This window comes from Neophocaena asiaeorientalis, unplaced genomic scaffold (assembly GCF_003031525.2).
Source record: "Neophocaena asiaeorientalis asiaeorientalis breed wild unplaced genomic scaffold, Neophocaena_asiaeorientalis_V1.1 scaffold217, whole genome shotgun sequence".
NCBI lineage: Eukaryota > Metazoa > Chordata > Mammalia > Artiodactyla > Phocoenidae > Neophocaena > Neophocaena asiaeorientalis.
Genome location: NW_020172293.1, coordinates 1,374,998 through 1,399,397, shown reverse-complemented (window position 1 = coordinate 1,399,397; position 24,400 = coordinate 1,374,998). Strand labels below are relative to the sequence as shown.

The window sequence follows — 24,400 nt, the reverse complement described above, 5'->3', positions numbered from 1 at the left end:
AGCTCCTATCTCTTCTCGGGGTCTCATGGTCTGGCCACATGCCTGAGGCTGATAAGAGAAACGCTCTGGTCCTGGTCCCGAGACCAGCTTTGTGTTGACTTTTGTCTCTGCTTTCCCCATTGCCTTCCTTTATCTTGTTTTGTCCGTGCTGGCATGGGAGACTCTCACATCCCCAGGCTTCAGACAGGCGTCCAGTAAGTGGCATACGCCTTTTCTTCAGAGGCTATTTCCATAATCGTTAATCTTCCAAAATTTTTGCTGCTAAACAAATCACAGATTTATAGATAGGCTTGTGTGGGGCAAGACAAGGAAGTGGAATTCTAACGAGATCTTTACAATCACATTTTAAGTAATAGCCTCAGGAGTGTTTGCGCGTCAACCCCTTTAGAGAGTTTTAGAGGAATCCAGGAGTTAATTAGATAAGCCTGGCTAATAGACTGATCAGTCCATTGACTATACCTTCCTGTATCTTGTTGACAAGACAGTGACGTTGACTGTATTTAGCTTTATTTTGAATTGCAACTACGAAGGAGCTCTGTTGTTTATGATAGAATATTCAGACAGAAAAGAATTGACAATTAGGTCTGTTCATATCATCTTTAGACAGTCATCACCTTTTGAGTCCAGGGCAAACCACTCAACAGAGTGTCCTATTTTCTCATTTTTGCCTTGTCTTTTCTGATCATCAGCCATTTGTCACTGATATTACCATGGATGTTAGCATGCCTGGCGGATGTCATGGTACATGACTGATTCCCAGGACAACTTCAACGGAAAAGGAGTTTTTAACAGCACAAGTGTAAACAAGAAGCCGCCTGTCTCTGAACAGCTTAGCATTGCACTGGCATTTGAGTTTGCAAATATATTGAAAGAATGCTAGAAAATAAACTAGTGTCCACATTGCAAATCACGATTATTTTTTTTTATAGGGTATGTTTAAAGGAAGATTTTTAGAGTATGTTTTAAGAAATATCAAAACCCAAAACAGTTTCTCTTGTTAAAGGAAATGCTCCTTTGGGATGTGTGTGTGTGTGTGTGTGTGTGTGAGAGAGAGAGAGAGAGAGAGAGAGGGAGATGGGTTTCTGAGTATGCATTTCCTATTACTGAAGGATCTTTCAAGGTTCTTTAGCAGAGAAATCATGTGTTTCGGAAGCATTTATTTTCATCGGATTCATCCTGATTCTGGTGTTCTGTCTAATTCAGGGCATCCCAGGTATTTCAATCAACTTTCTACAGGACTGGATATGGTTGGATTAGCAGCAGACTGGCTGACATCAACAGCAAACACTAACATGTAAGTAGCTAAACGTGTTTCTGTGTAATCCAGGATAATTATTAATGAGATTCCATAATCTTTATTCTACCTCTCATGTGAAAAATCTCTTTTTATTAAGTAGCCCCTGAAATAGTGAGACGAACTTCAGCGGAGGATAGATGTGTACTTTAGCTTAAAAGATAGTCCTGATATATCTTTCATGCAATCAAAGTTATACACCATGTTCTAAACACCAAAGGGACATTTTGGGGCATGTTGGATTTATAATTATGTATAATATGAGAGAGCAGTGGGACCGGATGTTGCAACTTAGATATTTATTCACTGTGATAAATGACCCTTTGCTCATCAAGCCAGTGACTGAAGCTCTTGACTTTAGGAATATAGAAAACTGAGCAAAACATTTTTCTCTCTGCCCAGTGCTATAATGGTAAATTGTTCTGTAGATTGAAATTGTTCTGTAGATACCGTAATGATGAATTATTCCTTTGAGTTACGGACATAAAATGCGGCCATTACTACGTTTCAGGTTCACCTATGAAATTGCTCCAGTATTTGTGCTTTTGGAATATGTCACGCTAAAGAAAATGAGAGAAATCATTGGCTGGCCTGGGGGCTCTGGCGATGGGATATTTTCTCCTGGTATATGATATTTTAACTTTTCTTTGTGTTTTTTTCTTCTGATATGTCATGCCTTATTGTGAACCTAGAAATGATTAAATATCTAGTCTGTTTCTGCATTAGGTTAAATAGGCTATATACTGATCAAAAGAAGGAATGTGATTAAGTGCATGTGACCATTGACCACACCTCCAAGCCAACTACACCACGCTTGAATATTAATTATTTGTGTTCGAAAAAAGCGTAGTCAGCAATGGTATTAACCCAGTACTTCTACTGTGATCCTACGCATAGGATATGGATCACGTGGAACAAAGGAGGAAAGACTCCTAATAAGGGAATTATAGAATAAGGAGAATTCCCTCTCCCAAGCATCAGTGAAAGGAGGAGTTTCTTAGAGCTAAGGGAGAGGGTGACGTGAGGAAAGACTCCTAATAAGGGAATTATAGAATAAGGAGAATTCCCTCTCCCAAGCATCAGTGAAGAGGAGTTTCTTAGAGCTAAGAGAGAGGGTGACAATTTCTTCAAGAGGTTTCTCATTCTTTTGCTTCTTTATGATGTCATTCAATCTTCCAGTCTTTCCCATCCTGCTTTTATCACCAGCCATTGCATTCTCAGCTCCGTTATTTACACCTCTTCCAGCCAAGAAAATCAACCTGAGACAGAAAGTCCTGTTTTTGGTTCCTGGGTCTGTGTGTGTGACCTTGGTTTGATGCGGAGATGAAATAAAAGTTAGGAAGGCAGTGGGAAGAGAGAGAGTCACTGACCCGTGGAAAGGAAAGCTGGCGTGCAGACTGTCACCTCCTCAGCGGCAAGAGAGGGGTCTTCAGAATGGGTGTTACTGCCCCAGGGCTCACCGGGGAGGCCAGAGCCACACCAGCCATTGTGTCAGGCAGAGCAAAGGCCAAGTCGGGATCCCTCTTCAGCAGATCTACAAAGACAAGGGGATGATGAGGGAGAGAGAAAGTGAAGAGAAGGCAGAAGGAAGAAATGATGATGAGTAACAGTGGCCTCAGGGCCGAGTCTTAAAAGAAGCAGCTTTATCTACAAGCTCAGATCGGCTATTTTATTTTCTGGTTTTAAAGCTGTAGCATATGTTTTCAGGTGCTGAAGGAAGATGTGTTAGTTAAATGAAAGGGAAAATTTGCCTTTTTCAATTTAAAGTCATTGAACACCAGCCGTGATGAATTTGAAGCTAGCTTTATTTTGTAGGGAACTGAGTATTTAGTGTTCCTTTGGAAAACCATCCCCAGTTGAGGGAAGTTTGTCATCATTAACTGGAACTGATGCTCTTAAGGTGTTTTTTCGTGAGGAACTAGGTAGGGTACAGAGATCAACGTTGTTTCTACCTTTATTCTTCCCTCTCTTGTAAGATCGGTTGTGTGATTGAGCTGTCCTGAGGCAACCAGGAGCACCTTGGGCTCTCTTTTAATGGTTCCCAAGAGTGGGAAGAGAACGGCTGCTCCTGTGGCCCCGGAAAAGGTGGCTAAGGGGGGTTGGGCCAGGCCTAACTTACCTGGCTGGTCTTGGGACCCACCTGCCCCAGAGAATACACAGCCAGAGAAAGATTCCTCTTTGACAGTTCTGCTAAGCCAGATATGGACTAAGGGCTGCCACCCTCATCAATGGTGGGGAATGATCAGGTAGAAGAGACTAGAACTTGATCCTGAGGCTCCTTCCTTAGATCCTGAAGACCCACATGCTCTGACCCCAAGGTGGAAGCCGTAGATGCCAGGCTACAGTGTAATGTAGACCTTGCAAAATCAGAAGGGGACAAAAGAAAAGGTCATCAGCAACCTATTTCTGCCCTGCTTTCTACAAGGCGTTACAGAGGAGAGATGGATCATAGCATCCTTACTTGTTAATGGATGCCTTTCTGGGTAGCATCCAGCCTTATTCCTGGGGAAAGGGTCTTATGATTTAAGGGGTGGACATAAGGGAAATCACATATCTATGTGCCTGAGACCTGAGAGTTCCATTGCCTGGGACTAGACATGAAGAGTTAGGTCTGTGCTTGAATATATAGCGCAGCCCAGTGTCCTTACACCTCCATCTGTAACAGCCAGAGGCGACATGCTTCATGGAAAGTCCTTTGAGACTTCTAGAAGAAGTCTGTTTACGGGATGTAACCCTCAGTCGGGACCCAGAGGGAACTAGAGAACGTCACCGCTCAGGGAAATCTTGCACAAACCTTTTCGTACCTAACAGGATTTTCAGAATGTTTCGGGTCTTGCTTTTGCACCCTTTCTCTGGGAGATTCCTGGGAAAGAAGAGCACCTAGGGCTCATGCATCTGTCCTCCTGCCTGTGTGACACAGTGCAGTCTGCTCTGTCCAGAGACCCAGGAGCCTCTTCATCCCTCTCCGGACAGCTGAACCTTTAGATGGAGAATGACTGAGCCATGAGACAAAGAGTGGGAAGCAGAGTGGGACTCCCTGGACAGTTGTCCTGGGAAGTGCACTCTCTCTGTGTCCGTCTTCCCCTTTTTCTTCCTCTCTCCTTTCTCCCCAGCCTCTCTGAAAAGAACTAGGGCAGTGGTTCTCAACTGGGAGCTGTTTTGTCCCCAGGGGATATTTGGCAGTGTCTCTGGAGAAAATTTTGATTGTCACAACTTATTTGGGGACAGGGGGCATGTAGTCCTACTGGCATCTGGTGGGTAGAGGCCAGGGATGCCCAGGGAAGCCCCACCATAAGGAATTATCCAGCCTGAAATACCCCTGAGTGCCAGGATGGAGAAACCATGAGCTAGAGTGAAACTTCCTTTAAAAGCTGATCCTTTGCCCACCAGCATCCTGCATGGTCAGGCCTGCTCAGAGCAGGCTTGACCTGGATTCTAGTTGTTCTGTGTCTCTGGGGTCCGGAAGAGGTAGGGACTGCCCTCATTCTGACTGACGACAACGCCAGGCTCTGGGTGACTACTGCTGTTCTGCCAGGTTGCCTGCTTGCATCAGAGCCCAGGGCAGAGACAAGGCAGAGTCATGGCCCTGCGTGGGCCATCCAGCTTGGTACAGAGAACCCTCCTCCACAGCCACCAGAAGGGAAAGGAGCTCAGAGAACTCACGTAATGGCAGAGCCCGGGCACCTCCCCCTGTGGGTTGGGGGGGCTTGCTGTGTCTTCACTCTGCCTCGTGGTCTCACAGCTCCCACACCAGCATATCCATGTGCATTCGCAATGATCTGTCTTTTACCTGGTTAGCAAAAATCCTAAACTTTCCAACAATCCTGGGGAGAAGCTCACTTTCCTTTGCTTATCAAATGAAACTCTACTTATAAGATACAGATCTTATGGTATGAAATCCTTGACAACCTTAGGATGACACATGAAGAGTAATTCAGTATGGACTTCAAATTCCCTTTGTTGTGTACTTTCCTATAATGATGAAATTGTAAGCATTAAAATTATATTTCAATGATGTCATTGAGAGGGAAGAACCATTTGGGGGGAATTAACAGATGAATATGATGAGATGGGCTTGGATGTTTATCCTCATCCTATAAGGACTGTTAACAGTCCACCTCATTAAGAGCAACTGACTTCTCAGTCCAAGTGCAAGGCATTGCATGAGCTGAAATGAAAAGAAATGTCCTCTCCAAATGTCCTCTCCATGATATAAGTTTATCACAGGGCTAGTGCAGAATGACCACACTGTCAAGCCGAGAAGGAAGGCAACGCTTTTTAAGTTCTTAAAAGCCTCTTCAAAGGGCTCCTAGCAAGAGCAGAGTCAACTGCAGTCCCCCAGTGACAGAGTTGGGTGTGGAGCACTGGCATCCACCCTAGAGTTGGGCTAAATGCTCCTTCTCTGGACCCTCTTAGCTAGTGCCTTTGAGTCTGTGGATTCAACTCAAAGGACAGCCAGTAAGAAGGTATTCTCCTGTGTCCAAGGAGGACTCTAGGTCAATGGAAATAAGGAATGTTGCTTGCATGTGAAATGATGACGTTGACAATGACTAGAAGAGGTAACTTGTTGCTCTGCCCTTTAGGTGGCGCCATATCCAACATGTACGCTATGCTGATTGCGCGCTTTAAGATGTTCCCTGAGGTCAAGGAGAAAGGGATGGCTGCGGTCCCCAGGCTCATTGCCTTCACGTCTGAGCATGTAGGTGTCAACGTTCTTTCCAAGTTTAAGGTTATATTCCTTAAAGCCTCGGTTAAAGGGATGGTATTTGGAAATACTTTACCCCATGGTTTCTCTTTCCAGAAGATACTTCTTGGGAGAGAATGAGGGGAGAGATCGGCTGGGTGGTAAAATGGGGTGAGCTGCTTTGTCTTTGAAATTCAAGAAAATGCTCAAAGAGAAAGCAGAATGCTTTTACCCCTCATTCCTTTACTTACTTCTCTGTAATAATGTCACATTCTGGGGCAGTGGGGGGAGGAGAGAGGGTAGAGTAACTGTGAACTCATTGCATCATCAATGCTGTGCCTACGTAACTCAAAACTCCCAAGCATCCTGTTGATAGTCTTTCTGTTATAAAGTTCTAATCAGGTATTGTACCCTCTTGGTTCCTTGAGACACTTTTGCGGCTGACTTAACCAGAGGTTTCATCACTGTAGAGAAATGGTCTAGTGACTGTCGTATCTCATCTCTGGGCCGGATCTGTGTCAGCCAAGCACAGGCTCCTGTCTACTGCCAGGCTGCTGTCCGGGCAGGACGCTGAGAGTTTGGTGCTCCAGGGAATGGTGCTTCACATTCCTTCCATGGCCTTTAAAGAGTTAATGCCGTCGTTCCTACTACCACTTAGGCACTGGAAAAATGGCCCATCCTGTGCACATAAATGAAGCCAAACAGCTTTAGCCTGCCAAGCCACCATCTTTCTCGCATGTGCCAGGGCAATGCAGCACACAAGTTCAAAGCCACAGAGCAGCTGTTTGAGCAAGGTCTTGGTGCTAAACTGTCCTGCCACATGTGACCTGCGGGGAACCAGAGTCTGTTCTTGACAGGTGTTCGTAAGCATCACCTGCTGTGGAATTCCTAAGATTGTTCCTTCAGGACATCTGCTTCAAGGTAGCCTGGAGTCTAGGAAACAATTGCCTCAGAGATTGAAAAGCCTCTGAGGGCCGGGGAGCTGGGAGATGGGGAAGGACTCAGATCTACCGCAGAACTTTTCTTTTTCCTATTTTAAGTGGTGTGTGTGTGTGTGTTCATAACAAGGAAACAAAAGGCAAGTACCGATGGGAAGTCAGTGAATACAATTCACAACCACTCCACTAGCCGTGGAATTAAAGGAAACGAATGATTTATCCTTAGCGTCTTTAGCATCTTGCTTTCAGTCATGTTATAGCATTTTAATTTAATGCCCTTCCTCGATTTATAGGCATCAAATTTAGCAGCCTCTGATGTTTTACTTTCCTATTGCTGCTGGAACAAATTACTACAAACTTCATGGCTTAAAACAACACGAATTCATTATCCTGCCGTTCTGGAGGTCAGAAATCTGCAGTGGGTCAGGCAGGGCTGTGTTCCTTCTGGATATCGTAGGAGAGCATCCATCTCCTTGCCTTTCCATTTTCTAGAGGCTGCTTGCCTGCCTTGGGTCAGGGCCACTTCTTCCATCTTCAAAACCAGCAGCAGCAGGTCTTCCAGTCCTCTCGCCCCCGTCTCTGACCTCTGCTTTCATCTCCTTCCCTGGCCCCGATTCTCCTGTCTCCCTCTTTCTCTTGTGATTACACCCTGGTAACACAGGATAATCTTTCATCTCAAGGTCCTTCATCACATCTTCAAAGTCCCCTTTGCCATGTAAGGTAACAGAGTCACAGGTTTAAGGGATTAGGATGTGAACATCTTTGGGGGGCACATCATTCATGCTACCAAGCCTAGGTCTCCACCATGAGATAACTCTCATTTCTCAGCTTCTCCATGGGTAGAAAAGTATAAGGTAATTTGCCTTCCAATTACGATTTCCCTAAAGTGGATTTGGATCCCTAAATAGTTACGTGTTACTGTATTCTCAGACTAAAAAGCCCAGGTGATCTTATATTGGCATCTTCTTCCTTTGGTTTCCGTGCTGTTTCCACATCCTGAAATGAGGTTGACCTACCAGCAAGTTCCTTGTGCTCTCTGATTTCTGCACGATTTCTTGGGCTCAAGTTGGATGTAAGTTCACTCAGCGTTGCTCAGAAAGTCCAGGTCATGTGATCTGAGGATAATTTTGCTATGCCTTTGTTCCTTGATCTTGTCAACTTCGATCTCTTTCTCCATTTTCCAAGAAAAGAAAGGTGATTCAGAAAGAAATGACTACGGCAACCATTCGATCCTCCCGCCTCCTTCTGGTATTTCTATCTGTGCCCGTAATTACGGAAGAACATTTGAAAATTATGAACCTAAAGTACCAGTCGTTTCTGACTCAAAGATTATTTTGACAGATGAACTCTATCCAATGTACAAAACCTTATATCTGATTGCTGTGGACCATTTCCAACTTCTAATAGACAAAAGTTCATCTGATTCAACAACAACCTTGTGGGCCCGGCAGAACAGAGATTGTTCTCAGCATTTTTTTTTAAATGAAGAGGCTGCAGTTAGCTAGGTAGGTAGAGCCAGGATTAAGCAGATTTCCTGACTCCCAGACCAGTGAGGGCCCTGCCCCAGCTACCAGTGCAGAAACCAGATTAAAAGATACAGCGACAGAGTTTCATAACCCACAGATCATCAACTGCTTTAACATTTTATACCTTCCCGAGTCAGATTTCCACCAAGAGCTTTTTTCTTTACGTGAAGGTGATGCTAAACTGTTCCTTCTCTGTGCCCCCGCCACACACACACAAAAATCCTCCTTGATACCCATAGGTTGGGCTGGGAAGGGCTTTTAGAGCTTGATTTAAAGAACTCCCATGTCTCCTGGAGCACTTGATCCAAACCATTCTGGACAGATGAGCCCTTAAAAGTGAGTCCTGCCTTGAAGTTCCAAGTTAAGAGGTAGCACAACCCCCGTGTCTAGTTGCTGCTGGGCTCCAGACCTCAGGGCCATTCCACCCTAGTCATCCTTTAGTACTGCTCCTTCTACCTTCAGGCCAGGCCAGATCTTTCCTTAGTCTTTTCGGATTTCACAGTCACTGTTCCCACCAGCCCCAGAAATAGATCTTCCCAGGCTAAAGAAAGAAAATTACCAAGTCAGTTCTCAAATGCCTTTTCTCCAGGCCTGTTTCCATCTCTGCGTGGAGGTTTCCTTCCTGAATCCCTTGACCTGCAGGGAGAAGGGTGATGGGGGGGCTGCTGTGTGGATCCTGTGGGGAAAAGGGAGGCCAATGGCCAAGGCAGGAGCTGCTTCAGTTACGGTCTCTCTTTATGCTCTCGGAGAGTTTCCAAGGCCCAAGACTTTTGGAGAATCAAATGAGAGCCTTAAAAAACACTTCCCTCAGTGCCTGGGACATAGGGAGCTCTACATAAATAATAGGTAACTTGAAAACAACAACAACACCTTGTTTTATGGATGAAGAAGCCAAGCCCCAGAGGTGGAAGATGTCTTGCCCAAGGTTTCGTGTCCAGTCAATGGCAGCATCAGCTCTAGAGCCTCAGTTTTCCAACAATCCCAACACCGCTCTTTCAGCTCCTAGGCTGGCTGACCTGATCGCCACTCTAGCTGGCTGTTCTCCATTCACTTGAAGCATCTTTTCTCAAATCCTGTTTTCTTCATGTTGGTTATTCTAATGCTAATACAGTTTCCTGATCTATTGAACCAGGTCCAGTTACTGTCCTTTCTCCTATTCTGAGCACAGAGTTTATAACTGGATGTGGTTAGCGCCATAGAGATGAAAATGGGGTTGAGAAACTGTCATCCTCCAGCACCCAGCCAGAAACTTCACATGTTCAGAAAGCAAAGGGTCATCTTTTGTTTTCTAGATGACACTTCACTCTGTCTCTGCCACATCACACAAAGCTACCCATCACTTTTCTGGCCAGCAAAATAGACTAGAACTTTCCCTAGCTGATAAGCAGGTCAAGCTGGGTTTGTTTTTTCGAATCAAACAGTTTTCTTGAAATTCGCATAGGACTAAATCAAACAAATAGTATTGTGATGAAGAACAGAAGAACATAAATCACTGAGTTGGAACAAGAGATAGCGTTTATGAGTTAGGAGCTCCAAGATGATTTTCCTCCAAAATGTAGAATCACAAAATTGGAAGGGATCTTAAAGATTATATGGTTCAGTACTCATCCTTTGCTGGAATCTCATCAAACTCAGTGATAGAAGAGCTTGGCAAAAATTAATCTGATGACTTTTAGGTCCCATCTTGAAAGGAGGTTTAGAGGAAAGCTAAGATCCCACCTCAGTAATTCACATCTCTCTCTCTAAATCTTCTGAAAGCCCCAACCGTGAGCTTAATTCCAAATCCCTCTTATTTCCTCATGTGACACAAGCTCTTCCAGAAATAACTTCAATGAAACAGCATAATCGCATCTAGGAAAAATGTTCCTTATAATCACAGCAGACACTGGGATCTTTCAGGCAAATCACCATAACTAACTCATTCCACTCTTAACACGCCAGGCTCAGCTCGGGTCCACGGCTCCTGGAACCCGTCACCAGTGTTCTGCTGAGGCCCCTCGTGACCTCAGCCCACTTCCATGGGGAGGTGATTCTCATAATTTGCCTTAGAAAGATGTTTTCATATAACCACACTTTTTGAGAGGGTTTCAATTTCCAAAAAATAGACGTCCTTTCTGTTAAAAACAAAAGCAAAAATCAAATGGTGACCCAGGCAGCTCGGAAAAAGCTCCCATGTCATGCTTCTCATTAGACAGAAACACTGACCGAACTTTCAGTAAGTGAACTAGTGAACCGGGTTCACTTCACCCCCGGCACCCCGTCCTCCACCTCTGCGTTCCTCCCTCCTTTTCCTTGTAGGGTCCTCATCACCCCTGTGTCATCTTCTCTTCTACCCAATCCCATCAAAACCTACTCTTAGGAAAGAGCCTGAGAGCCATGTATATGATTGTAAAAGCTAAGTGTTGCCTCTCCTGGGGGTATTTTCACTGCAATAGGAGACAAAGGAATGAGGAGACATTCTCAAAGAGCAGGCATTGTACTGTCAGAGAAGAGACAAATAAGAAGAGGACGGTCACCCATCGAAGTGCCCCTGAGGTCACATCCCTCATCGGGTGGGTGACTCTCCCTTGCTCCAAGTGCCAGGTCGGGAGTCACTGGCTAGACCTATTTTTCTTCAGGTTAGTGGACGGAGCCCATAAGCTTTGGAATGGACTAGAAATGATGATAGGCCCTGCTCTGCCACTTTCTAGGACGTGACTTTGGATAACCTACTTCATTTCTTCCTCATCTGTCCAACAGGGATTATAATACCCAGCTCATGTAGTTGTTGGGAGGATGAAGTGAGATAATACAGTATCTGGCCTTTGGTAAACACTCCGCAAATGGCAGCTAACACTGCCCTTGTAACCAGCCACCCACTGGTGTCCCGATGGGTAGAGAGCTGAACGTCTCCAGGAGGCAGGATGAAGGCGTATGTGGGGCCAGTTATTTTCTTAAGATGGATAATGGCCCCTCTCCCAAAATACGAAGCAACGCCCAAGGAGTCACAGCCGTGGGAGGGTTTGGATTCTCTATTGTTACTGTATGAATTTGAGATTTTTTTTACATGCTCCAATATGGTGTATGTTTATTTTAAGACATAAAGTGAATTAACATGTAATTTAATTTTGTTTAATTCATTAACATAATTCTGCTCAAGGTACCCAGAGAGACCTGAGGATGGCATCACATTAGGCGTGAGGCTGGAGGAGTGGAAGGGCCACAACTCTGTGAGCATCTGTTGATGCTGGGCGACCTGTAGGTCCTTCCCATACAGTAGCTACACTTCTCACACCAACAAGAGAGGGATTCATCCTTGCAGCTGAGCAAACAGTGGTTCAGAACGAGAGAATAACTTGACTAACTAGAGCCAGGTCATTTTATCTCAAATGACCTCTTGCTTTTTAAAAAAATTTTTTTTTAATTGAAGTATAGTTGATTTACAATGTTGTGTTAATTTCTGCTCTACAGCAAAGCGATTCCATTATATATATAATCTTCTTCATATTCTTTTCCATTATGGTTTATCACAGGATATTGAATATAGTTCCCTGTGCTATACAGTAGGACCTTGTTGTTTATCCATTCTCTATGTAATAGTTTGCATCTGCTAATTCCTAAGTCCCAATCCATCCCTCCCTACCTTCCCCTCCTTGGTAACCACAAATCTGTTCTCTGTCTGTGAGTCTGTTTCTGTGTCATAGATAAGTTCAGTTGTGTCATATTTTAGATTCCACATATAGGTGATACCATACGGTATCTGTCTTTCTCCGTCTGACTTACTTGACTTAGTGTGATAATCTCTAGGTCCATCCATGTTGCTGCAGGTGGCATTATTTCATTTTTTTTTAATGGCTAATGTTCCATTGTTTTTATGTACCACATCTTCTTTATTCATTCATCTGTTGATGGACATTTAGGTTGTTTCCATGCCAAATGACCTCTTTCCACTACACATGTTCATTTCACTCTTCTCAGGATCCTAAAATCATAGAAATAATTGCTTTCATGTGCCTGCATACATGCTTAGTGCTGGTGTTCATGTTTGTCACCACACATGCCCGTTGGGTCTACTTAATCCTGGTGCACACCATTCCTTTCTTTTAAAATATACTTAGGGCACAAACTCACACTGGGGTAACTTTAAACTATAGCTTTGAGGGAAAGTAATAAGGTAGCAGCTTCACAGAAATGCCTTGTGTGCAGATCCATATCACCTCTGACTCACATGGAGTCTCTAAGAACGTGGCGGGCAATCCCCTGCCCTCCAAATCATGATCATTAGAAATGAATGAGGCGGTCTCCCAGAGTACAAGCTTCTCTGTACATCAGATGCTTTCCAAAGCAGGGGGCCCTTTCAGACCATTTGATGAGCAGAAGCAAGAACAAGAGCTACCAGCTTCTCTGAGACAGTATAGGAGGCAAACTAGGGGGTGCCGGGAAGGGGTGTGGAGAAATAGGAGGACAGGGAAAGACTATTGGTCCCGTCATCGATGATGGGGGAGGGGGCTCCAGGGTATGGGGAGAGGTCAAAGGAGCAGATTCCGGCTCTTTCATAGGTTGGACTTCAAGATTTCCTTGCTGGACATCCATGATGTGTAACGATGCGTAATCCATCCGCCTGTGTTCTGTGTTCCTACACACACGTGCCATTCACTCCACCCATTCACTTTCCCAACAGGGAAAGGCTGTTGGTACGAAAGGATCAAATCCAAGGATGATCGATAGACCTTAGAGCTAAGAGGTAAAGGTTTGATGGACTGTCAGAGAGCTAGGAGCTGAGTATTCCAGCCTAGTGTGTCCTTTTTCTTTGTTTGAAGTCTTTGGGTTGCTTCTTTCTTTCTTTCCCCCAAGCAGCTCGTCTGGTTAGAAGGGCCTACAACTGCTTCCTGCTTGGGAAGGACCCCATGGGAGGCTATCTGGGGTGGGTGCCAAGAAGACCTCTGGACATGCTTTTATTTTATTTTATTTTTGTTGTTGTTTCAACTATTACCCTTTATTATAATTATTACTATCATAAGTGAATATGCAAATATCCATAGAACAATTTCTTTTTAAAAATTTTTTATTGGAGTATAGTTGATTTACAGTCTTGTGTTAGTCTCAGGTGTACAGCAAAGTGAATCAGCTATACATACACATATAGCCACTTGGATGTGCTTTTAGAACAGGCCATAGATAAGAGGCACTGGGGTCCATTTAGCCCACCATCATCTGCCCCAATCACCAAAGCCACACGTCAACATGGCGGCCAGAGATTTATGACAGCAAATAGTGGATATTTCCCTGAACTTGTTCTCTGCGCACATGGTCAGATTCAACAGATGCTTGTTAACTCTTTCAACAGAGTCTTCGCCCTCGTGCAGCCTATCCTAGTAGGGGAAAGACAGTTGGCTAATAAATATCTACTCTCATGTCAGGTGGTGACAAGAGAGTGGCATGGTCATGGCCTACTTTGCAACCTGGTCGTGAAAGGTGTCTGTGGAGGTGATGTATAGCAGAGACCTGCATCAAATGAGGCAGGGAGCCACATGCATAGATGAGGGAAGGGTTTTCTAAGAAATGCAACAGCAGGTAAAAAGGTCCAGAGGCAAGAACAAATTTAGCAAAGCTCACAAAAGACCAGGAAGGCCACTACCACCAGGTAGAGAGCAAGAGGCGAGGGGACGAGGGAGATGAGGTAGGGGCGAGAGCTGGCTGCTGAGGGCTGTCTTGATCATCTTTGTGTCCCCGGAGCCTCGGACGCTTTCCCTGAAACCCTGCGGCCCACAAGGCAGCTGAAGCTGAGCCTCGGTTAAATATCTGGATGTGACCAACAATGGCTTGAAAGAATTAAGGCGGCTTTCTAAAGTGCTTATCTCAATTGTAATGGAGGAGGAGAAACCGGCACGGCAAGAGACCGAAATGCTTTGTCTCGGAGCTTTCTACCATTGCCCTTACTCTCCCACCATGCCTAAAGACGGGAGACATTTATTGTCCCCATTAAAGAAGAAAGATCCCTAGGCATATTCTCCAGTCATGGGGATGGGTGGGATGGACTCTCATTCTCACACCTTCTTACTCTGGATAATCTCATCCCACTCAAGCCCCAAAACTTGCTTCTTTTAAAATTACAATTATTCTATAACTGTAAAATCCCATATTTCATTGCACCCAGTTAAAATACCAGCTGAATTATGTAGCCCATATCAAGATTACTTATATTTTTTAAAAGATGGAGAAATTAATCTTCAACCTTGCGTTTTTCATTTAGTGTAAAATAAAAATCATATGGGTTTTAATGTCTGTTACCCTTGAATAGAAATATGATTTAGTCCTAAGTAACCACTAGATTCTCTCAGGAGTCTATGTGTTTTTTTCCAGAATCAGGGTGGGGGGAGAGGGCTCTTCGTTAACGCATCCCCCAGCCATTCCATTGATGAACAACTGATCATTACAAGACCCCTGATGATTTGGGGATGCAACAGAATCCTTGTAGCTTCCAATTTGTGTTCATGGTTTTACCTTCTGAAGTCACCCGGAGCGTCTACCCCCATCCTGGCACAGCCCTTCAGATGTTAACCCGCCATGCCACATGTCCCTAACGCCCTCTGCTTGTGACCAAGCATCCTCTGAGCTCTCTCTAGATACCTGGTTCCCAGGGTCCTCAGCCTCCAGGACGCTGCCCTCTGCTCTGATTTATCACACGTGGTTCCATTAAACATGGTGCCAAGGAGTAAGAATGATTCTCCTCACATGTTTTCACCAGCACAGGGAGTCCTGCCACTTAAGCTGTCTTCACGTTTCTTCGTCATGCGGAAGTGTCTTTTTTTTTCCACTCAAGTGCCTTCTCTCTTTGGTCCCTGGCTATTTATGGATAACATTTAGCTATTTCCCTGCTCCCTCTCCTGAAAACGTAAACAAACTCACTGTTTGGTACCTAATTTTCTTTTTCACTCCTTTGTTCCCCATCTTGAAGCTTCCTGTTCCGGCAAGTGTTTTTCCTTTAGATGTGCGGCATTTGGTATGGTGATCCATTATCCTAGGTAATTGCTCCTCATTTGAGAATCCCCATTCCTCCTCATTAAAGGCCAGACAAGACTACTTCTTCGCATTGACCAGGTGCACCAGATCTCTTACTTACCCCCCGGGGGCCATTTAGCTGTTTAGTTGCTGTCAAAAGTTCAGGAAGGAAAAAAACAGAAACAAAACCAATGAATCACCGAAGTCATAATTAGTAAAAGTTTATGGTACACATGTTACCAAATCCAAGCTTAGTCTGCTTGCTGCAGGACAGGCTAATAATTGGGAGACGAGGTGACTTCATTCAGAAAGCCAGGTGTCTGAGAAGATGGCGGATTAGCAGCCCAGAATGCCAACTTACTGGGGTCTGGATGCCAGTTTCTTTTATAGAACAGAGAGGGGGAGGGGGTGAGGAAGTAAAGTAAAAAGGCCATAAGTCTTGCAAAACATCTCCTGGCTTGGCCAGCATTGGGGAGGGGATGTGTTAATTTCTTCTTTTCTGTAGCCTTTCACAGGTGGGCAGGGTCAGAATGTCTCCCTGTGAGCTGAACAAAGGCGCTTTAGTTTAACATTCAGACAGAGGGGCAGGGTTCCTGAGGCAGGCCATTATGTATGCTTACAGTTATAGATAGCATCCTTTTATCGATTACAGTAGCAAAAGCAACGAAAAGCAAAGGTTGAAGCAAAAGAAACAGATCCAACATGGAGTCAGATTTTGCTCTTCCCTGTTACACACATACCAAAAAGACAGTTTGCAAACCATGAGCGCTCCAACCAAAACGTGGAAGGAGACTCAGAGGTAGATTTTACAAAGCAGCTTATATAACTTGGAGGCAGTGACTGTTGATTCTTCCCAGTGATTGGTTGCAATAGAATTTTCTTAAATGAAAGGGAATTGGTTAGTGGTTCCCTCATATGAATCGGGGAGAACAATTTAAGTCTCACGATTTTCAGAGGCGTTAAGTGAGAAGTGACCCAGGTCAAGTGAGCCTCACTTGTCTTGCAAAATCAGCTAAATTAAGCTTTGCTTCTCTGACTAAACTGGTTTTGTCTGCTCAGGGAATATTCACGTCTCCGTTTGTGTTTGATTTAACAGTGCTTACAAGCTCATTCACTGAGGGGCCTAATTTGGGTAGTGAATGCTTGCTCAGTGGGGCAGCTGGCACCTCGATTCTGTGCCCTCCTGGCAGAAACAGACTTAGTGCTGTTTTCCCCCTGAGCATCTTCTTTCAGGGGTGGTCCAGGGATCCAGTAACTACGTAAGAGAGAACACTTTTTTTTTTTTGGTGGAGGAGTCATGTATCTTTCCAATTAAGCTTTCCTAGTTCCCAGGTATCTTCCTAAGGATTCTGCATGTTGTCTTCCTAAGGTTGTAGAATGAGACTAATGATCCTTTCCCATCTCTACTCTTAGCTACACCGGGCTTTTAGAGCTCCTCTATTCAGTGCCGCATTTATTGGTTTATAGTATTGGCTGCTGTTATAAATGTGATGTCTTCTTGCTTACTAGCCACACCCCCTAGAAATACGCACGTTAACAGTTCCTAGGCTGCATATTTAAGAATTCAGAGGAGCCATTGACATATATACACTATTGATACTATGTAGAAAATAGATAACTAATGAGAACCTACTGTAGAGCACAGGGAACTCAGTGCTCTGTGGTGACCTAAATGGGAAGGAAATCCATAAAAAGGGGATATAGGTATACGTACAGCTGATTCACTTTGCTGTGAAACTCACACAGCATTGTAAAGCAGCTCTACTCCAATAAAAATTAATTTAAAAAAAGAAAAAGAATTCAGAGTCAAAAGCAGGCATTCGAGGAGAGTACACTCTGGAGCCATCATTTAAAATTCCAGTCAGCAGCCCTTTGGTGATGTAAATTGAGGAAGCAGCTCCCCTTTTGGAAAGCTTAATGATCTGTAGTTAATAGTAAGAGGCTGCTCACAGATGCAGTACAGCTGGGCTAGGTTAGCCCCTCTCCACTCTCCAGATTGCACTGTGATTACAGCCATCGAGATTCGGATTCTTCCCCCGAATCAATAACCAAAATCACAAACAGAGATTCAGTGGTGGGCTGTCAGGATGGCCTTTCCGCAGGCGCTGTTTGCCAAGCCAATGACTGATGCCTCCTTCCTGATCACACCCTGGCCTGGACAGTCATGTCCACAACAGACAGCCCCTCCAATGAGTCTGGGATGAAGAGTGCTGGATTTCAGGCCAGCTTCTCTTAAGTGCACACAATTTCACTGAACTCGAGAGGAACTGAGTGTAATCTCTGGGTAGGAAATATAAGTCTGGGAGCCATACGGTACACAGCTGCTGTCGCTGTGTTCTTATGCCTTGTACGTGAGACTGGCGTAGGTTACTGTGTGTTGGGGGTAACAGGTTCTTGAATAATTTCCAGGGTCTTGTTATCTTCATGCAAAAGCCCAAGCGAATTCAACAACAACAAAAAACCAACCAACCCCCTTCAGAAAAGGGCAAAGAACTTGTATAGACATTTCTCCAAAGAAGATGTACAAATGGCCAATAAGCCCATGAAAAGATGCCCAACATCACTAACGATTAGAGGAATACAAAGCAAGATCATAATGAAGTAGCACCCCACACCCATCTGAATGACTGTTATCGAAAACCAGAAAACAACACCATTGACAAGGGTATGGAGAAACTGGAACAGTTGTGCACTGTGCGTGAGAAAGTAAAATGGTGCAGCTTTATGGAAGAAAATAGAGCAGTTCCTCAAAAACAGAATTACCGTATGATCCAGCAATTCCACTTCTGGGTATATATACCCAAAAGAATTAAAAGCAAGGCTCAGGGCTTCCCTGGTGGCGCAGTGGTTGAGAGTCCGCCTGCCGATGCAGGGGACGCGGGTTCGTGCCCCGGTCCGGGAGGATCCCACGTGCCGCGGAGCGGCTGGGCCCGTGAGCCATGGCCGCTGAGCCTGCGCGTCCGGAGCCTGTGCTCCACAATGGGAGAGGCCACAACAGTGAGAGGCCCGCGTATCGCAAAAAAAAATAAAAAATAAATAAAAAAATAAAATAAAAGCAAAGGCTCAAGGAGATATTTGTACATCCATGTTCATAGCAGCAGCATTCACAATGGCCAAAAGGTAGAAGCAACCCGGGGGTCCGTTGATGCATGAATGAAAAAACAGATTGCTGTGTATACATAAAATGAATGTGATTGAGCATTAAGAAGGAAGGAAATTCCGAGACATGCTACAACATGGATGAACCTTGAGGACATTATGCTCGTGAAATAAGGCAGTCACAGAAAAATAATTATTGTGTGGTTCCACTTACATGAGGCACTAAAGTAGTCAGATTCATAGAGATAGAAAGTAGAATGGTAGTCACCAGGGGCTGGGGAGGGAGGAATGGGGAGTTGTTGTTTAATGGATACAGAGTTTCAGTTTTGCAAGATGATCAAGACTTAAGCAGATAGATGGTAGTGATACAAATGTACTTTCTTTTGCAGAGCCATTTTTCTCTCAAGAAGGGAGCTGCAGCCTTGGGCATTGGAACAGACAGTGTGATTCTGATTAAATGTGATGAAAGGTGAGCATGAATCTGCAACCCTTGTCGGTTAGCAGTTTGCAAATTCTACACATACATCTAAAAAGGACTAAAGTCCGAAAACAGGCAATGACTGTAGAACAGCAAACCTGCGTCCATCCCAGCTGCTGGCCTTTGCTGTTTCTTTTTCACTCTTGCTTGGAGTCCTGGGACATTGTTCCTCTATGCCACTAATGCATTCACAGCCTTTGACTGAATCAGAACCTTTGTTAAATCAGTCAAAATATTCTGGGGCTTCCCTGGTGGCACAGTGGTTGAGAGTCCGCCTGCCGATGCAGGGGACACGGGTTCGTGCCCCGGTCTGGGAAGATCCCACATGCCGCGGAGCGGCTGGGCTCGTGAGCCATGGCCGCTGAGCCTGCGCGTCCGGAGCCTGTGCTCCGCAACGGGAGAGGCCACAACAGTGAGAGGCCCGTGTACCGCAAAAAAAATCTGCACCAAGAAGGCGCAGAAGGACATTCGTCACCTGGGCACTTAAGCAACAACCAGCAGGTTGAGAACTGATTTATGGAGGTGTCATCATTCCAGGCACCATAGATCGTGTGAACTTGATGGAGTGATTACAGGAGGGGGGACAGTTTAGGGAGCAAGAGGTAAATAATGCCCCCAGCAACTCATCAGCTTAGTGCCTGAACCAAAGAGCTCTCTTAGGAAACATCTGTCTTAACTGGCACCCAAACGTTGTAGGTACTCTGGAAAAAGGTGGAGGGGAGGTTAAAATATTAATATAAGAAAATACATTTAGTCTTTAAAGGATGGAGTAAGAAATTCCACTAAATTAAAAGGATGCCACCCATTTCACCATTTATTTATTCATATATATTTATTAGACATTTATGACTGCTCACCATGGCACTAGGCTCTAGAATAGCGTAAGGTGTAATCCCAGTTCCCTGACCGTGTATGGCCTAAGTGGGGAGATGTAGTAACGTCAGAAGGATGGCGGGCTCACCTGAGGTGGAGCAGGGGAGGTGAAGTGCTGGAACTGACAGGAATTACTGACTGGCCGGTGAGTGTGCAGGTTGAGAGGTGAGTTGAGGGGGAACGCCAGGCTTTGGGGCTCACCAGTTAAGCCCTCGCAGTGCTATTCTCTGAGGCAGAGAGCCCCGCCGAAGTGAAAAGTTTAGATTTGGAGCTGCCGAGTGTGAAGAGCTTATGAGATGAGATGTCCAAGTGAGGGTGTCAGGTAGGCAACTGGGAATAGCAGCCTGGATGTCAGAAGGTGTACAGTGGGAGCCACGCAGAGTGGCCTGGGAAAGAGCTGGGGAGCATCCCCATTTCGGGGACAGGCAGAGTCAGAGGGGCCCGCAGTGGAGACTGGGAAGCAACAGCCACAGTTGTTGAAGAAGAATCGGGACCCGGGGCCATGAGGGCCACGGGCGTGTTTCTAGAAGGAGTGGTTAACAGCAGCAAATGTCACCAGTAGATGAAACGAGGGTCAACAGCTGCCCCTCAGCTTTCCTGATGAGAAGGTGGCAGGCGAGTCTGGCAGGAGGCGTGAGCGTGGAAGGCAGTCCGCAGGGGCTCGAAGGGTGAGGGGAGAGGAAACGGAGATGGAAGGCAGACGTTTCTAGAGGTGGAGCCGCGAAGGGAAGGTGGTAGGGCAGAAGCTGGACGGAGGAGATGTCGAGTCCAGGATGGTTTTGGTTTGGTTGTTTTAAGGAAGGGAACTCAAGGTGTATCTAACTGTGCAATGAAGGGTCTGCTAGAGATGAAATGTGAATTATATGAAAAAAAGGGATAAAGTAGCCAAGCTTTCATTTCCTTTGTGAGTTCCTTATTCTTTTGGCTAAAATTATGTAGGATCTTCCTCTCAAGAGCTCACAAGACGTCTGAAATCATCTTACATTATAAAATGGGAAGGAGACAGAGGGGGAAGCAGGAGTGGTGATGGAAGGGCAGGGGCGAGGTTTAGGGAGGGCTGGCGGGGAGCGGAGGGGGCAGGGCTCTGGGCTATTGCTGCGCTGACCAGCTGCTAATGGATTTCAGTCTGGAAACCCTCAGAGTTGGAAGGGTTCTTGGACATTTATTCATCCAGCCTTTTTTTTTTTTTAACTTTGTATTTTTGTGAATAATTTCAAACAAAGAAAAATTACAAGGATAGTAACAGGAACTCTCATACACCCTCACCCAAATTCACCAATTAACATTCTGACATAGTTGCTTGATCACTGTCTCTCCATGTATGCAATTCAATATTACATGTTGAATGTAATGAATATTACATACATACATTATTTGTATATTACAGATATAATTTTTTCAGAACCATTTGAGAATTCCTTGCAGACATGCCCTTTTTACCCCTTAATACTTCAATGCGTATTTTTTGATAACAAGGATATTCACTTACATAATCGCAGTCCAGTTATCAAAATCAGGAAATTTGACATTGACACAAGACTATTATTTAATCTATACACCCTATTCAAATGTCATCAATGGTCCCAATACTATCCTTTGAGGCTATTTTTTTCCCCTGTCCAGGATCACAGATTACTCTTAGTTGTCATGCCTTTTTATTCCCCTTTAATCTGGAACATGTCCTCATCCTTCCTTTGTTTTTCATGACATTGATATTTTGAAGAGTGTAAACCATTTGTTTTGCAGAATATTTCTTAATTTGGCGTTGTCTGATGTTTCCTCATGGTTAGATTCAGGTGATGCATTTTGGGCAGGAATTCCAGGGAGGCGATCGATGCCTGTCTTTCTCAAGTGCATCTGATCAGGAGTAATGTCCGCTTGCCTATGGGTTAAGGTGGTGCCTGCCAGGTCTCTCCACTGTAAAATGACTATTCTCTACTTTGCAGTTAATAAATATCTGTAGGGGATGCTTTAAGACTATATAAATATTGTGTTCCTCCTAAAACATTCGTTTAGTAGTTTAGCATCCATTGATGATTCTTGCCTGAATTATTATTATGATGGTTGCAAAATAGTGATTTTCTAACTCCATCATTCCTTCTGAGTTTACTAGTTCCTTTCATTCTACTGTAAGGAAGAACTTTCCTTTTCCTTTTTCTCTCTCTCTCTCCATCTCTCTTTCTCTGTCTCTGTCTGTCTGTCAGTCTATCTGTATGTCTCTGTTATTTTTTATCAGTATGGACTTACAGGTACTTTAAGAAAGTAATTCTCTCTAGCATTCTCTTCCATTCTCTTCGATTTCTCCATCGCTTGCTCCTTCAGGGTTCCCTTTCACTTACCTAAGTTACTAGTAAATTGCTGTTAAACCTTACAGAAAATAAGTCTGACCGAGACACTTGATGCCTGGTTGGCACACGACTAGAAGAGTCACCAGCCTTCCTAGCTCCCTTGTAACACAAGAATTCTGTTAGCTATTTTGATGAATACTTTTATACCACAAAAATTAACTACTTATGCTTTTGTATACATCTTTAGTTCTGTCAACTTATCACTTAGCTTTGTCAATTACAGTTACATTTCCCTGCTCTCCTGAAGAACCACACTTTGCCACACAATTGATGTAAACAATTGAAAGTATAAATAATCTGGGGTCATTATACTCTTTTATTAAATTAGCTGAGTTGTGGCCTGTGCCTGGAGGCAGTAGGGAAGCTAATTAACTTTCTGGTCCTCAGGGAGCTACTGAGTGGCCTGTAATAAGATAGACTTCACCCTGAATCAATTATTATCGCTCAGGGCCGTGGGGAGCCCCCTGAGTGTCATATCTCCTATGGGTTTGGATGCAGAGAATTCAGAGATGCTAGCAGTGTCTGTGCTTTATTACGTCCTATATCAGGAAGGATTCTAAAATAATAATAGCTGACACATATGGAGTGTTTATTATACGCCAGGCACAGTCCTAAGCACTTTACACAGTTGCTCTAATCAATTCGTTTATTAGAGACACAGAAGTATGTTCCCTCACATTTCCCTGGTGCTGACATAGCTTGTGAAGAGTTTCTATATACACAGTAGTCTTAAACAGTATGACGTGGTCTCCTTTCTCCATTTGACTCATGGTCTTGGCAGGGTGTGACAGCTCCAAGGTCACATAGCTGGGAAGTGAAGAATCAGAGGTTGGACTCAGAAGAGAACTCCAAGTGTTCAACAATTAAGCATGGTCCCTTCTCTTTCTGTGTTTTCCATTTTTTTTAAGTTGTGGTAAAATACACATAAAATTTACCCTCTTAACCGTTTTTAAGGGTACAGGTCAGCGATGTGAACTACGTTCACATTGTTGTGCTAGCATCACCGCTTTCTATCTCCGAAACTCTGCATCGTGCCAAACTGAAAGTCTATACCCATTGAAGACTTTCCCCTCTCCTTCCCCCTGGCCCCTGGCAACCGCCATTCTACTTTCTGTGTCTATGAATTTGACTGCTTTCAGCACCTCACTCCTTTTTGTCTTTTTGTGATTAACTTGTTTCACTCAGCACAATGAATGCCTCAAGGTTCATCGTGTTGTAGCAAATGTCAGAATTTCCTTCTTTCTTATGGCTGATTCCTCTGTTGAAGGACACTTTAGGTCGTTTCCTAATCTTGTCCATTGTGAATAACGCTGGAATTCACATGGGAGTACAGATATCCCTTTGAAAAATTGATTTCATTTCCTTTGGATAATTACCAAGGAGTGGGATTCATAGATCACATTGTATTCCTACTTTTAATTTTCGAGGAACCTCCAGCCATACTGTTTCCGTTGTGGCTATATTAATTTACATTCCCCCCAAGAGTGTAGAAAGGTTTCCTTTTCTCTACAAACTTACCAACATTTGTTTTTTCTTGTCTTTTTGACGATAGCCATCCTAACGAACTGTTAGGATGTAACTAATAGTAACATGTAACTGTATGTGTTAGCATACAGTATTTGTTTTTCTCATTCTGACTTACTTCACTCTGTACGACAGACTCTAGGTCCATCCACCTCACTACACATAACTCAATTTCGTTTCTTTTTATGGCTGAGTAATATTCCATTGTATATATGTGCCACATCTTCTTTATCCATTCATCTGTCGATGGACGCTTAGGTTGCTTTCATGTCCTGGCTAGTAAATAGTGCTGCAATGAACATTGTGTTATGTTCTCTTCTTTTACTCTTTTTGAATTATGGTTTTCTCAGGGTATATGCCCAGTAGTGGGACTGCTGGGTCATATGGTAGTCCTATTTGTAGTATAGTATCATGTCCTCTGCAACGAGTGATGGTTTTACTTCTTCTTTTCTGATTTGGATTCCTTTTATTTCTTTTTCTTCTCTGATTGCTGTGGCTAAAACTTCCAAAACTATGTTGAATAATAGTCGTGATAGTGGGTAACCTGGCAGCGGCAGGCTGCACAGGCTCCCGGGGGGTGAGGTGTGGATAGTGACCTGTGCTTGCACACAGGCTTCTTGGTGGCTGCACCAGCAGCCTTAGCATCTCATGCCCA

At 44.3% G+C, this 24,400-nt stretch overlaps 1 protein-coding gene across 1 annotated transcript in view; it reads left to right on the top strand.

The window, feature by feature from the left end:
- The window catches only part of GAD2 (glutamate decarboxylase 2), a 64,878-nt gene that overhangs the window by 6,000 nt on the left and 34,478 nt on the right, over positions 1-24,400 (top strand). Inside the window, exons 5-8 of the mRNA XM_024765706.1 lie at positions 1,204-1,294; positions 1,806-1,918; positions 5,878-5,993; positions 18,912-18,991. Of these exons, the coding sequence (XP_024621474.1) occupies positions 1,204-1,294; positions 1,806-1,918; positions 5,878-5,993; positions 18,912-18,991 (400 nt within the window). The remainder of the gene's footprint in view (positions 1-1,203; positions 1,295-1,805; positions 1,919-5,877; positions 5,994-18,911; positions 18,992-24,400) is intronic.